The 15,025-nt window shown below is 43.4% G+C and overlaps 1 protein-coding gene across 1 annotated transcript; it reads left to right on the top strand.

Moving 5' to 3' along the window:
• Positions 1-202: 202 nt before the first annotated feature.
• UCHL1 (ubiquitin C-terminal hydrolase L1) lies at positions 203-4,935 on the top strand (the record flags this gene model as incomplete). The annotated part of the gene is made up of 9 exons (XM_080343812.1): positions 203-235; positions 375-386; positions 681-809; positions 1,909-2,059; positions 3,471-3,556; positions 3,632-3,679; positions 4,057-4,126; positions 4,505-4,563; positions 4,849-4,935. The coding sequence occupies 9 exons, from the start codon at positions 203-205 to the stop codon at positions 4,933-4,935; spliced, it is 675 nt and encodes a 224-aa protein (XP_080199938.1).
• Positions 4,936-15,025: the final 10,090 nt, after the last annotated feature.

The following is a 15,025-nucleotide window of genomic DNA, read 5'->3' as shown; positions in this document are numbered from 1 at the left end:
GGCTCGCACCGACGCACCCCACCCCGCGCCCCCCTCGCTTTGGTCGTGCCCTGCTCCTCCCTCTCCCCCCGCCGCGGCGCGGAGTGGGCCAGCCCGCCCCTATATAACAGGTGGGTGGGCGGCTCCGCGCTGCAGCGTCGACGGTTGCGGGGTCTGTGTGCGGTGGATATTGTCGTGCCTGGGGCGTAGCCTACCTGCAGCCATGGCCTGGCAGCCTATGGAGATCAACCCCGAGGTGTGTGAGGGGCGGCGGGGCCGTGGGGAGAGGAGGGGGCTGAGGGATCGGGCCTGGGTCGTGAGGGTGGAATAGGGGTGGGCGATGCGGCGCCCTCTCTCCCCAGCACTCACCACTTTTCACCTGTATTGTCTTCCAGATGCTGAACAAAGTGAGTCCCCGCCGCAGGCGGACGCCGCCCTTTCTCCCTCCATCCCTCGGCATCCCGCCGTGCCGGGGCAGCCCTGGTTGGAGCGGTACCGCTGCGCGGGGCGCGGCCGCACCTGCGGAGCGGCGCTGAGGCCGCGCCCTCCCCGGGGGGCGCCCCCTCGGGCGGGTGGTGCCGGCGGCGGCGCCCGGGCGCGGCCGGCAGGTGGCGCCGCGGCACCGCGCGTTGTGCTGTGTCACTGGGTGGGGGGCGGGGGGGTGTCTCGGCCGTGCCTCCCGGCCCCTGTGACCCCTGCAGGTGCTGTCCCGTCTGGGGGTGGGTCCCGGCTGGCGCTTCGTGGACGTGCTGGGCTTCGAGGAAGAGGCGCTGAACGCTGTGCCGGCCCCGGCCTGTGCGCTGCTCCTGCTGTTCCCCCTCACCGAGCAGGTAGGTGGTGGGTGGTGTCCCCCGTGGGGTGCTCCTGGACGGCTCTCCTTCACAGGCCCTGAGGGCTGGAGGTGACAGCTGGGTGGGTCGGGTTCAGGCACTGAGCCTGTGACTGCCCTAGTGCTGTATGGGGTTTCTGCTGTCACCTTAGGCAGGCAAACTAGGCCGTGCCTGCCCCAAGCACCCCTGGAGAAAAGAGCAGGCTGTTAGCAGCAGTGTCTGTGCCTGCTGGCTGACAGCGGGTAGTGCTGGCTGCTGTCAGGAGTGTGCTTGAGTCATCTTTCCAAGCATCAGATGGTTGGGAGTGGGTTTGGCTTTTGTTGGGGGTGATGGGCAGTATCTGCTGGGTTCTTGGTCCCAGACTCCAAATAGCCTGAACTAAAATGAACTGAGCAACAAAACAAGAGCTCTTATTTCAATGCTTCTATTACACTTTTTGTATCAGACTGAGGAAAAAAGACATGAGTAGTCTTAAGTGTGAGGAATAGCAATTCTGTTACCATGCTGAATCATTGTCTGGAGAGGCCTAAATACTTATATGTGATTAATACATTTAGTCCAGTTGATGCTAAGGAAGTAGAAGAGATGGATGTTGAAATAAAGTATATTTAATGGGTTCTTTAAAGGAAGGGCTTCAGCCTTTTAGTAGTGATGGGTATTATTTACACTTGTCTATGTGTTATTCTGAGGGGGAGGGGTTTGTGAAGGGGAGTAATGTAAAGGTACAAAGGGAAACTGTTGCATAGATGTGCTGAGTAGTCTCGTTAAATGGACCAAGACAATGGAGAGAGGATATAAAAGAGCCTATCCATTATATGATTTCCCACCCCAAGCTATTTCCAGTATACAGAACAGATGGAGAGGCCAAGAACAGTGCCTTTGGGTATGACTGAGTCATGCTGGTAGGCCATCAAGATTTGGCTTGTATCCAGTATAAACATACAATGCTTTACTGGACCTGTGCCACGAAGATGACTTTCTGGGTAAACCTTTATCCAGTTTTGGTATTGATTCTCCTGCACAAGTCATTTGTGTAGTAGTTTGCACAGTGAAAAGATACCACTGTGGTGAAATGCTTAAAACAGTTACATGTTCACAGCATGAGAACTTCAGGAAACAGCAGACTGAGAAAATAAAGGACCAAGAAATCAGTTCCAAGGTGTATTTCCTGAAGCAGACAGTCAGTAACTCCTGTGGGACAATTGGTCTGATACATGCAGTTGCTAATAATAAAGACAAACTGAAGCTTGGTGAGTATGAATGTTCTGAAGTGCTTGAATTTCAATTTTTTTTGTGACAGAGAGATTGAGTTGGGTATGGGCTATAGGAGGCACCTGGGGCTTGCATGAAAGTCAAGTTAAGGCATGCTGTACTGTTTCAGTTGATAAGTGGGTCTTTTAGCTTGTGGGGGGGGGTGGGGCATGTGGTCTCATCTACTGCCTGAATTGCAGGAAGGAAGGTACTTTGGCTCTTGTCTGGTAGCTGCAGTGGTGTCATCCCTAGTGAGTGATGCAATAGGAAAAGGGCACAGTAGGGCTAGTCCAAATCTGTCTGTAATTAGGAAGTATATTCAGAAGTAGCTATTGACATTGGTGCTGATGATGCTAACTGAAGAGATCAAGTTCTTCATGCCACTTATGTCTAATGTGAACAGACTTGCTCTTACTTGCTATTTACAGTAGCCTATAAAGAAGTCTAAAATATGTTCTGTTTTTGCTGGGAAAGTAGTGTAGTGTCATTGGGAGTTGGACTAGATGACCTCTTAAGAGTTCCAGCTCAAACTGTTTTATGATCTTGTAAGGGTCTGTAAGAAGACTTCTGCAGAGGTAATAGTTCTGATGGTTCTGTTCCTATGGAGAAGGATATAAAACTGGCTTAGGCAACTAGTGGATTGAAGCTCCTATGAAATAGGGTTACAAGTTTTTGTCAAAAAGGGTTATTGTTGAGTCCAGGAAGTCCTTTATTCAAAGACTAGAGATTTGCAAAATGTAACCTGATTTCATTATTCCAAGAGAACTTTTGAACCCTTTGGGTGGTGTGGGCTTCCTTATTATACAAAGGAAAATACATATGGAAGGCTAAATGAGAGTAGCTTTGCTGGATCCTTCTTGAAAGGATTTTCTGCAGCACATCTTTTTTATAAGACTAGAGCTCAGTGGATCTTAGTACTGTGCTACTAATTTATGTTCTAGAAAAAAAAAAAACAAACCACAAAGTAATCCTAGCATGAGGAAGCACTGTGTTCATCTGAAGGCAGTGAGACAACTTAGTTCCATCTACTCATATTCTCTTAGTTGATACTTAAGTGTCCTTATGGCTGCCACCTCTTGAATTTCTTCAAAATGGGGCTGAACACCTCTGCAGAATCTACAAGGAGGGAATCAGAAAAGCTAAGTCCTATTTGAAAGTGAGTTCCAAGAGGAATATCTGCAGTACCCTGCAGTACTTGAACTCTGGTGGTTTGTGTAGATTGTTGTTAATGGCTTCTGGATAAATAGCTTACTTCAAGTGGTAGTCATAATATGCTTATGCTGGAGATGGTTCCAGGCTGAGTGTAATGACTCATAGTTAGTGCAACAAGCACTAGTTACTGTGGGCTGCATCTGAACTGTAACTGGTACTCTATGTATACTAAATTTATTGGTTTGTTATGTTGTGTAGATGAGGGATCTGCCCTGAAGAAGTTTCTTGAAGAAACAGCTGATCTGTCTCCTGAAGAGAGAGCTAAACTTTTTGCAAACAATAAGGTATATGAACCACACAAACTGCTGATGGTTATTAGCACTTAAGGATGTAGTAACCTGTATCTGCTTTTTCTTAAGGCTATACAAGAAGTCCACAATTCAGTTGCACAAGAAGGACAATGTCGGGTAAGGTAATATGTAAAATCTTGGGAGAAGGGGTTAATAAAGATGGTGGAACAAGACAATCTTTTGTCTGGCTGATAGCTGTTACAGCTTATGAGGAAACAAATTAGTAACTTGTGGGTGAATGCTTGTGCAGAACTTCTTTCTCAAACATGAATTGAAAATTTGGGTTCAGACTCAGTCTGAAAATGACTTTACATTAGGATTTCTGGCACTTGATCTTGTAGAGGTCTTGCAGAGACCTCTTCAGGTGAACTTAAATTTTTAGCCCTCTGCTGTTGCTTTGTTGCTGACATCTCCTCTGTCCATTAGTCATGAGTAGGGTTCACAGTACTAGGATTTTTTCAGTCTAACAAATGTATCTAATGGTCTCTCCTAAGGTTGATGACAACAGTGTGAACTTCCACTTCATCCTGTTTGTCAATGTGGATGGGCATCTGTATGAACTGGGTAAGGTCCTGAGAACTCTGGAGTTGGACTGGGCCTACTTTACACTGTACAGCAGTGGGGGTGGCTCACACTAGATGCTTGGTGCTGGTTAAACTGTTGATTGAGGCTCTCAAAGACAATAAATAATTTATATCTTCACTTAAAGATTTTTAGTTGAAGATGGGTTGTAGTGAAGGCCTAGGTCTCTTGTAAACTATGTCATCTCCTGTGGAGCTGAGAATACTTAGTCCCCTTCTCACTCAAGCTATGTATTGACAATTTATTTTGACCTCCAAGGTGTCTTTGTGTGTGCACTTGTTTTCTTGGGCCTGCTATGCTCACTTCTGCTAATTCAGAAATAATATTAAATACACTGAGTGACAGGTCTTTCTTTCACAGATGGGCGTATGCCATTTCCTGTAAACCATGGCACAAGCTCAGATGACTTATTACTGAAGGTAAGACTTCTTTGCTATGTGTTTCCCTAAAAAGGCTTATAAAAGGGTGAGAGGCATGCATGCAGTGTATAGTGGCTGTACCTACTTGCTATACAAGTTGGTGCTTCTTATACCATGCTAACAAGGTAGTATTGTGCCACAGAGCTAGTGATCTGCAAAGTGTATTTATTAACTGGTGCTACAAGACCTTGTAACTTTGGGACCCAGAGAGGAGCTGTAATGGCTTGGTCTCTACAACAAGTATATTCTGGTAGTCCTAACAGCGCTCTTTTTTTTCCTTTCAAGGATTCTGCTAAGATCTGCAGGCAATTTACAGAACGTGAAAAAGGAGAAGTTCGTTTTTCTGCTGTGGCTTTGTGCAAGTCTGCCTGAGACACTGAAGAGATGCAAGGAAAACAGTCTAATAGCACACCAGTAAATGCAGTCTAAACTCCAGTGCTTCAGTACTTGTTAAACACAGCTGTTCTGGTAACTTAAATTGTTTCCACCTTTTGCTATACACAGGAGCAACATCAGCTGAGCTTGTGCTAAAGGATGAGCTCAAGTTTTAATGTGAATGGTTCAGACACATCAGATGTCTTTAGACTCTTTTTTCACATGTTAAGTAGAAAATGCTTAACAGGGCTTGTTTAATCTGTGTCATGTTAATTGAGCTATTGGTTGATATTTCCTTGTCTTAAATGAGAATAAAATGTTCTGCTGGAAGAGTAAATGGACTAACGTGATCACTAACTTTTTCCAAAAGGAGTTGTGTGGTGTCCTCTATAAACCTTGTTTTCACAGTACCCTCAAAGTGTTCCTCTGAGCGAAAAGGTAAGATCACCCTCAGGTTGAGAGGACAATTGCTTTTACTAGTGTCCCAAAGGCCTCTGAGGATGGAGAGGAGCACCACCATCTGTGTAGTGTTTCAGTGCTGCACTACACTTCTGGCAATGCTTTTCATAATGTCCGGTCTGAAGCTCTTAAGCTGCCATTTGCCACCCTGAATATTATAGTTAGAGAGGTAAGGTGTGATAAGCGAACACTCAAATGTGAAAGCTGTCCCCCCTTAAATAGAGGCTATTTGTATTAATGCTACAAGCAACAGAATAGCCACTGAATTGGCTGCTGGTGTTTCCTTGTAGGAGATACCATTTTAATGTTTTTTTGTTTTTTTGTTTTTTCCCTACTTGTGGTTAAAAGAAACCTGCTGGCTAATGCTGAACACAGTCCTTGGCTATACAGTGTGTGCTTATTAACTTGTGATTCTGTTAGGAAGGCTTTGAAAGAGCATATGCTACCTATCCATTCCAAAATTACCTTAAAGAGAAACCCACACTACCTGAATTTTTACTAGGAGGATGAAATTTTGAGTTCAAGGGGAAGATACATATTTAATAAATATGGCCTCAAGTCTGTGACCTTCAGTGGAAACTGTTACCTGAGTCTAGCTGCTGTTTATCTGCAGCTCCTTGCTGATACCTCAGGTAAAGGTAAGAAGTGGTAAAGCACCCTTCTTGAACTTGGGCCTTTCTTCCAATGCTTTGTCCTAGTCTGTGCCTGCCAAACAGGTTGTATGGTGCTGGGTGACTTGTGTTCTTAGGTGGTCACTGGTGCTCTGTGTGTGTTGCAAACTCTTCCTGATTTCCAGGCTTTGATTAAGCTGTGCATGGTCTGAGGGTGCTTAGTACTGGGCCTTGTTACTGCTCATAGAATTACCTAAGAGCTGAAGCTATTGGGGATTGCAGTGTATTTTAATTCAAATTTTGAGGGTTCACTAAAGCTCAGTCCTTTTAATTCTGAAAATTTCTGTTTCTGTTAGTAGGGAGGTGAAAGGTATTTAATGGGAAAAAAAAAAGGTCTGTTAGGTGTCACTTGCTTCTTCTCTACAACAGCATCTTATTCTGCCTGTTAGTGGAAGTTGTCACAGGGTGGAGGGGGGGGGGTCTCTTGGGGCATCTCTGCAGGCTCAGCCATGCCTGTGGCTTGGGCTGCTTAGCAACAAAGCCTCCAGGAGAGGAAATGCATGTGGCATGAGCACAGGAGGATGGAAGGAGCAATAAAAATCAGATACTTTAGGAGGAGGGGGCAGGAGAGAGAGAGCAGAGCCCAGTCAGCTGTGTGCCATACCTGGGGGAGCTGCTGTAATTCTGCAGGGGGACCCCTCTTATGCCTTTAAGGCCATGGCCAAGAGTGCTTGCCCTAACTGTGCCTGTGTATGGTTACACAGGCAGGCAATCAATGCTGAAACAACCTGATAGTGCCTTTGAGATACCACTGCATTTTTGTTTTTATATACTGATTGTAACAGTCAAATGTTTCTGGTTTTGTTTTTGTTTTTTTTCGATTTTTTTTATCTAGCAATAGGAATGTCGAGTCCTACTGGAGTTATTTTAGTGTTTCGTAAACTCTTTTGTGGTTTTTTTTTTCACTGTTTTGCTCAAGCTTCTGGGCTAAGAGTCTACCGAAAGGCAACATTTGAATAATTTTGGCCTCATAGGAGAACAAGGAAAGGGTTGTGACAGACCTTATTTTCTCTTCTTCTGGTCCCAGGTACAGCTTCAAAGGATGGAAATGAAGAGAACAGGTAGGGAGTGAATGTTACCCATCCACTCGTGTAGCACAAGAATAAGGCTGTTCTCACCCATTAAAATTCCCAGAGGGGCCTGGCAAACTGCTTGGCTGCACTCTAAAACAGCTGCGTAAAAGAGGAAGATGAGTTGCTGGGGTTGGAGATCTCAGGAGTCGCCTCAGATGAAGGAGGCCTCAAATGAGGGGTGAGGGTCTGTGAGGTGAACAGATGGAAACTTTGCAATGCTAACTGCAGCTGTTCCTGATATGTTACTGCATTCAGAAGAAAAGTCACAATACGTGGAAATGTGTATGTGCCCAGTCAAAACAGTATACAATAAGCTGTAAAGAGAAAGAATAGAAGATGTTTTAAAATTATATTGGGTGTGTATAATCTCAAAATAAATGCTTTTAATGCATATATTCCAGCTAGTTCTACTAATTTGCAAGTTTTCAAATCTTCATCTTTGCCCTTTTTTTCATACTTTAGCCAGAAGGTGTGTGGTTTTTTTTTTTGTGGTGGTAGTTGTTGTTGCAGGGCGGGGGCAGGGGATGGACACTGTTGTTGGGCTTTGGTTGGTTTTCATCTTAAATCTGTAGTTCCATGTAGAACTGTTACCTTTCCTCAATTTTTGTGTTCATCCTTCTTAATATGATGAGCTCTTTTGGCCCTCTCTGTTTCTCATCTAAAGCCCTATGTGCCTTTCCTGAATTTTCACTGTGACAATTATTGCAGGGGGACAGGAGCTTGTGAAGCCTTTTTTGTGTTTTACTCTTGAGAGAAACCTGTGGATGGCTGTTGCCACTATTGCTCTTCCAGGTATGTGAGGAGTACGTTAGGCAAATTATTTATTTTGACTTGATGGTTTTCTGCCATTTTTGTGCTGCCTTCTGGAGGTGAACTTTTTGACAGCTTATGTGTAGAACTATTCTTGGAAATATTTCAGAAACATTGAAGAATCTCAGGTAGGATCTCAGGCTTATCTGTTTAGACCTGCACATTGCTAATTTAGAACCATATCCAGTGTTGACTGTGCACAATTTATCATTTTCTGAAGTTTTCTTCTCTGCTGTGTTGAAAGCTGTAGCTAACCTGTTCTGTAGGTGGCAGCATTGGGAAACTTTCAGCAACAAGTCTGTTTTAGGAGCAACTGGAGGCAGAACAGATCCGGGCGCAATATTGTCCACCCATGTATGTAATGTTAAATTCACAAGTAGTCCTACCACTTTCAGTGGGACCACTCCCATTCTTAAGCGCATTTTTTATTTCAGAGCCAAATAGCTAGTCCTTAATTTAGTCAGTTGTAGACTTGAGTGTGATGTAGTGTCCAAAGCCTCTTACACATTTTCATTGCTTATTTGCAGCTGATATGGCACCACACCACCTCTTTGTCCAGTATATACTGCTGCACAATATATGTAGTACTGTTTCCATGCTAAATAGGATTCTTTTGGGGGAGACTAAGGGAAGCGTGGGAATAGCTCCAGCAGCATCCAGCTTTTGATGCACAGACCAGTTTATCCATCTATAAATAATTAACATGGAGAAGTGGTTAGTTGAAAAAGGGAACTAGACATACTAGTACCTACTGCCTTTGATGCAAAGGCACCAGGGAGTGCTAGGGGCTGGTTCACCAGCCTGTGTGCTGGGCATAGGGAGGAAATAAGACTGACAATAGACCTCGTAGTCACAGGATCTGTTTCCTGGTGCTGCCAACAGCCAAGAAGAGGCTGATGACAGGAGTGTAGCTCAGTAACTGTGGACCAAATATAAGTGAACAAGAACTGGGAAAAATGCAGCCAGAAGCTCAGTAACAGCATTAAATTTCCTTTGTGATCAAAGGAATGAAAATGACTTGCGTTTTGTCATTTTTAAATTCTTGCACAGGGTGATAATAAGTTACAGGGAGTGGTTGAAGTCCCAAATACTACAAACCTGAGGGACCTCAATAGATGAGAGGACAGGGCTAGCAGAAACCTCAGAGTTCAACATGGTGAGGTGCAGAGCTTGGCACCTGGCTGGAGCCGCTGCATGTCTCTTGAAAGGCTGGGAAACAATGGGGTAAGTTGCAGCCCTGCTCTACATGCCCTAGGGGTTATGGTAGGTGCCAAATTGAATATAAGCCCGTGTGTTGTGTGCTCTCTTCATGAGTCAGGCAAATTGCCTACTATATTGGGAGCACTGAGGCTAGCAGATGGAGGGGAGTTACTATCCCTCTCTAATATGTCTTGTTCTGGGTCTCTCAAGTCCAAGAAGGACATGGAGGGATCTGGAGAAGGTCCAGCAGAAGCCTACTGAGGCAGCCAGAGGCATGGAGAATATGGCCTACAAGGAGAGGCTGGTGGAGTTGGGCGTGTATTGTCTGGCACAGAGGAGACTAAGGGAGGATCTAATTGTAGCCTACAACAGCTTCAAGGGCATTTGCAAAGATGACAAAGCCATCTTTTTCCTTGGTAGTAGGAGATGGTATATCAAAGGGCAGTAACCACAAATTACAGCCTAGAGGGTTCAGTTTGGGTCATCTGGAAACTAGAAGAGTACTTCTTCACTGGGAAGGTAGTAGAGAACTGGAACAAGTCATCAGAGAAATGGGGACATCTCCATCCTTGGAAGTTTGCAAAGGACCAGGGCTTAACAACCAGCTTTTGTTAAACTGCCCTGTTACAGTATAAACAACTGGAACAGCGATCACTGCAGCTCCAGCCTTGGGAATGAAGTGCTGCGCTCCTTGATGAGGAGCTAATTGTGAGTCTCCTCTCTGTGCCGTGCGTGGGGGAGCTGTTCCTGCAGGAATGGCTGGAGGCTGGTACTGCTGACTGCTGCTCTTCTGCTCAGGCTGGGGTGGAAGGACAAGAACGGCTGCAGGAACAGCAGCCAGTGCATCTAGGAGGAGGTGCAGGTTTTGCCACTGATAGAAAGGTTGTCTCTTCACAAGGAGTTGGGGAAAGCAAAGACCAGGTGCAGATCTGAGGCACCTCATCCACAGCCCATGAATCAGAAACTGAAGTATGAGGAGTCCTCCCTGAGGATGTGGGTAACATCCCTGAGGGTGACAGGGAACCCTATTGGGAATGAAATGCAGGAAGAAGAGCAGAGAATGCTTGATAGGGAAAATGGGAAAAGGAGATAATTCCTGCTTTTTTCTTTTTTAGTCATCTTTCTAGCAGTACCATAAACAACATGAGATGGTTTAATGAAGTTTCCCAACCCCTTAGAGAATTGCCATGCATCAGAAATGAAGTTCTAAATGATGTCTAATGCAGAAGTAAGAAGCAACATAGAACTGATTTGAAAATTTCTTATGTACTTTTTGCTTAAATGAGTTTCAGATGTGGTTAGTTGATAGTACAAGGCCTGCAGCAAGATATAAAATGTGAGGAGATCTGTGTGATGTTGAAGGAACAAGACTGGGCAAAGGTAGTTCAGTGGGTTTAGCATTTCAAGCAGACTACTATAAAAAAACAAGGCAGTCCATTCCATTGCTGAATAACACTTGATACCATTCTGAGAGATATTATTACTTAAAGCACCGTAGCCAGACTGAATTGCATTTTCTTTTCAAGTCTTACACATGCGCATGTTAACATCTTACCAGAACAGCTTCTGCTCTTACTCTATGGAGAGCAGGAGAAATACAGTTTTACTGTCCCTACTTTGCAAGTAAGGAACTGAGATGTAGATTCAGTGATTTGCCTAAGGTGATGCTTGAAATTGACGGCAGAGTGGGAATTAAAACTAACTTTATAACTACATGTGAAGCTTTTGCAGGCAGAGTTTTACGTTTATGCTAGTTTGGCTTTGTGCCTGAGCTAATATACCCTACCTCTTAGCGTGGCTTATTAGCTAAAGCTCAGTGTTAGACTAACCACAACTTGATTGACTTGTAGAAGAGTCAGGTGAACTCATGTCTGTCTGCAAAACATGGTCTGTTGAGTCCCTTTCTAGCACCTCAAGATGTTTCTCCAGTAGACTTCTATTGCATCATGATTCAACAAATATTCTCACTCCTTTCCTCCCTCCCATCCCACAAAAATATTTAGCAACACTGGGAAGTTGAGCAGTATGCATAAATCTGACCTACACGTGATTACAGAAAACAGGCTTTCTGACAGACAGAAGAGTCAGGCTGCAAAGTTGGGGTCATGTTCCTGGTGGTTTTATGGGATGGTTTGAAGAAGTATTTATGAAGGAACAAGATTTTTCAGAAAATATCATTTTTTGTCTATCTTGATGCTTTTTCTGACTTTACCAACCAAGCAAGAGAAGGGATTAGATACTGGGTGGTTAATTTTTCCCTACTGCAGAAAGCAGCTATTAGAGGTTTCTGATGCAGCCTGATGCTACACACAGAGGCAGACATCATCTCCCTTAACTATGACACAGAGTTTAGGTCTTGGGTTTCAATTTTCTGTATCCCAGCAAGACCCTCTTGCAACATGTCACAAAGCAACACCCACTGCATTTTGAGAAATTATTGGTGCAGGCAGCAGTGATGACAAACTTGCTGTAAAATGTCATGCAAATTGTTTATAAAAGGTGACAAAATCCTCTGTTTGGTTTGAATCAGTCTGATGCATGTTCGTGGCCCTGGATCAGGATGTGAAGGTTTAGGAAAATGTTTCTACAGGCACACAGTTGCTCTTTGGGAAAGGGCAGTGTTGCAGGGCAATGAGAAACTGCTGGTTAAGCAGCTGAGGACCTTGCACAACATGTTGTACAAAAGTTGTTTCATTTCTACCACCCCGAATACTGTGGCTGCCACAGGGATACCTGTCATTCAATGACTGACTTCAGCGCTCTGCCTAGCTGCAGTTTGGGTGAGGACAGCTCATGGCTGCCACTCCTGAGGCTTGTCAAGGAGAGAGTCCCAGGGGAGCCTGCGGCCACTGCCTGTGTTTTCCACAGGGAATACTCTTGCTATGTTGCAAGCTCAGAACCAACAGACTGAAAAAACGTGGGAAGAAATTAGTTTAAAATCTCTTTGATTTTCAGAACTTGAGATATTTCTCACACCAGCATCTAACAATGTGTAGGTCTTGGGTTTTTTTTTTATTGTACTGGCTTGGTGGGCACATTTGAAAGCAGAATCTAAAAGTGCACCTGGGCCCCTGTGAGTTGCGAACAAAAAGAGAGAAAAAATGCTTCTCAAAAAGTTAAAACCTTAGCTTCATAGAAACATTATTTTTGTTACTGACATTCATTTGATAGATAAATGTCAGGAAATGTCATTTTATCACTTTGGTAGTAGAGTCCATTAGATTTGGTGAGGCAGGAAGTTCTCTGCTCAAACACATTAGCTAAATTCAGCTCCTAGGCTGCAACAGGAGAATTTATTTTTAATCACTGTGTACCACTGCGGCCTTGATTTTACAAGACACCTCAGCTCATGGTTAGCCCATGATTTCAACTGAAATCAGCCTTCAGTTCAGCTTGAGCACATGGTTGAACTTACATGTAGGCTGAAGTGATTTCCTTAGTCAGACACTTGATGGTATTTCCACATCTGCTTAGATTCAGATCCCTTTGCTTTCAAGCAGAAGCCCTTCACTTGGTATTTTTCACTCTGGATCAGACAGGGAGTTAGCAAACTGCCAATCCTTCTTACAAAATTATACTGATTCTACTACATCAAGTGGGACAGCTTTTCTCAGAATGATTAAACTTTTCCAAGATTTCATATCCTCACTCCTCAGACTCCATTTACTGCAGGAAATTACAGTTAAGCTGTATGAAGACTTTCCCTGACTAAACCCAGTGTTTATAAATTATAACCAGGCAGAAAATGTGAATCTCAACAATGTAACTATAGTCTGAAGTGCAAGCGTTCACAAGTTCAACTGCTTTCCAAAATATTTTTTACCACAGTAGTAACATGAGTTTGTATAAACAAAGTATACATTTTTAGCATATTTGCACACTGCAATATAATAGATAATGTTTGTGTGTATTAGAAGCAGGCAGACCTGTGTGGGCTGTCTCTGCCTTCATTCTCAGACAGGAGATTTTTGGACATTGCAGCAGCAGTGACCACCAACAGAGCAACTTCCCTCTGTTCAGGGTTTTTTTCATAAGAATGCTGCTGGAAAGCTTCTTAAGAAATAAGCTCTATAAAGCTTCTTAAGAAATAAGACAATAACAAGTTGGATATGGTTTATCCTGTCCCACATTATTCTTCATGTTGATGGCAAGATCTCAATATTCTTCTTTCCAGCACTTCAGCACTCATGCCAAGGTATACTTCTTGTTATATCCGTATAATAACTTCATACATATAATATGTCCCAATAGGTGAAGAAGAGGTTATTTCCAGAGAAAAGAACAGAACTAGCAGCAGTGAGGGATGGGATTGGTCACACAGTTTATCTTTAGGTTTTCTTGCACTGTCCTGAACAAATCACTGGCTGAATTAACTAATTTCTCTTTGGGGCATTTAATACCTTATCCACATTTTGCAAAATATGCAGCATACAACATGGATCATCATCACTTCCTGATTTATGTAAAATCTTTAAAGCTCAATAAGGAATCATAAAACCTAAACACAGTCAATACATCCTGCATGGTACTTCTTTAAAATGCTTGGGATAGACCTACTGCTCAAGAGTATATTCATGTGTAACAGGAAAAGGATTTGCTAGGGACAAAAAGGAGACAGGTTACTACATTGAATTTAGGGAAAATTTATCACACACTGACTACTACAATAGGCTAGGTTTTAAATTCTAGGTTTTAAATTTCTAGGATTTAAATTAGGCTCTTGGTACTTAAACTTGGTGTAGGGAGACTGGCCTCAACTATATTTTGTTGAGCTATAATTCTTTATGGATGATTGCAAGCTACCCGTCCAGGTATCCCACTACAACGCTGACGAAGTCACTTAATAAAATCAACAGTGGTGAACATATGGGGTGGGGTGTGTAAACCAGGGAACTCCGGCAGTGGGTTAATGCTTGGCCATGGCAGAGCGAGTGGCCAGTCCCTCGCAGACAGGACTTCACCCCTTGACTCTACACAGAATCAAAAACAGTTAAACCAGGCATGACACTCAGCATGCTCATTTAGGACCAGCTTTAAAAAGGAAAATAGCTCCACTGTGCACTGGCAAATTCAGCTTAATTGAAAATGTTAGCAGCCAGGAGAATTCTGGCCCATGACCTAGATAATACAGAGGCAAACCATTGTGTGACTGCTTCTCTTTAGTAAATGTAGTACCACAGTCAGCAGTCTGCAAAAATACTCATTTTCAAAGCAAGCTTTCAGTGAAGCTTTCAGAATTACTTCTGTTTCAGGAGGGGAACACAGATGCAGGAACTAGAATGGGCTTTCAAAGTCTGTTTGTTTGTTTATTTATTTATACTTATTCTTACTCAGGGTAAAATAAATGCTTGTGCATATGTTTTTTTGCAAATAAAGTAGGAAGAGTGAAATCCATAACAAAGCATTACCTTTAAAAATTGTTACCTTTAAAAAATATGTATATAAGGTAACTAGCTGTAGGAAACCTCTGCAAACACTAACAGACATACTTTGTAAGCTGTGAAAACAAAAATATCACCCATGAGGTAGCAAAATGCACTGAAACTCATCTCATTTCTTGGACAGTATCATAGTTGACCTTTCTGCATTGAAAAAGGACAGGACACCCAAATTATTGCGATAGAAAAGGCTTCCCAAACTACAGCCAGTGCATGTTTATGGTATTCAGGTATACAACTGCTGCCCACAGTACAGATGGACAGGCCTCCCATTTCATGGTTTCTTTAAAACTACTGCTGATCTGAAAAATGTTCACAGTCTGGAATGGTCTTCTTATATAGAGATGTGCTGTATTCTAACATACAGATTTTGTACTTGAATCAGTAACGAGTTTCACTGATGTCTTGTGGCCAAGATGTGCTTGGTTTAGTACAT

The sequence above is a fragment of the Nesoenas mayeri genome, assembly GCF_963082525.1.
Source record: "Nesoenas mayeri genome assembly, chromosome: 4".
NCBI classification, from domain to species: Eukaryota; Metazoa; Chordata; class Aves; order Columbiformes; family Columbidae; genus Nesoenas; species Nesoenas mayeri.
Note: the sequence above shows the minus strand (reverse complement) of the source record. Positions and strands in the feature narration are given on the sequence as shown.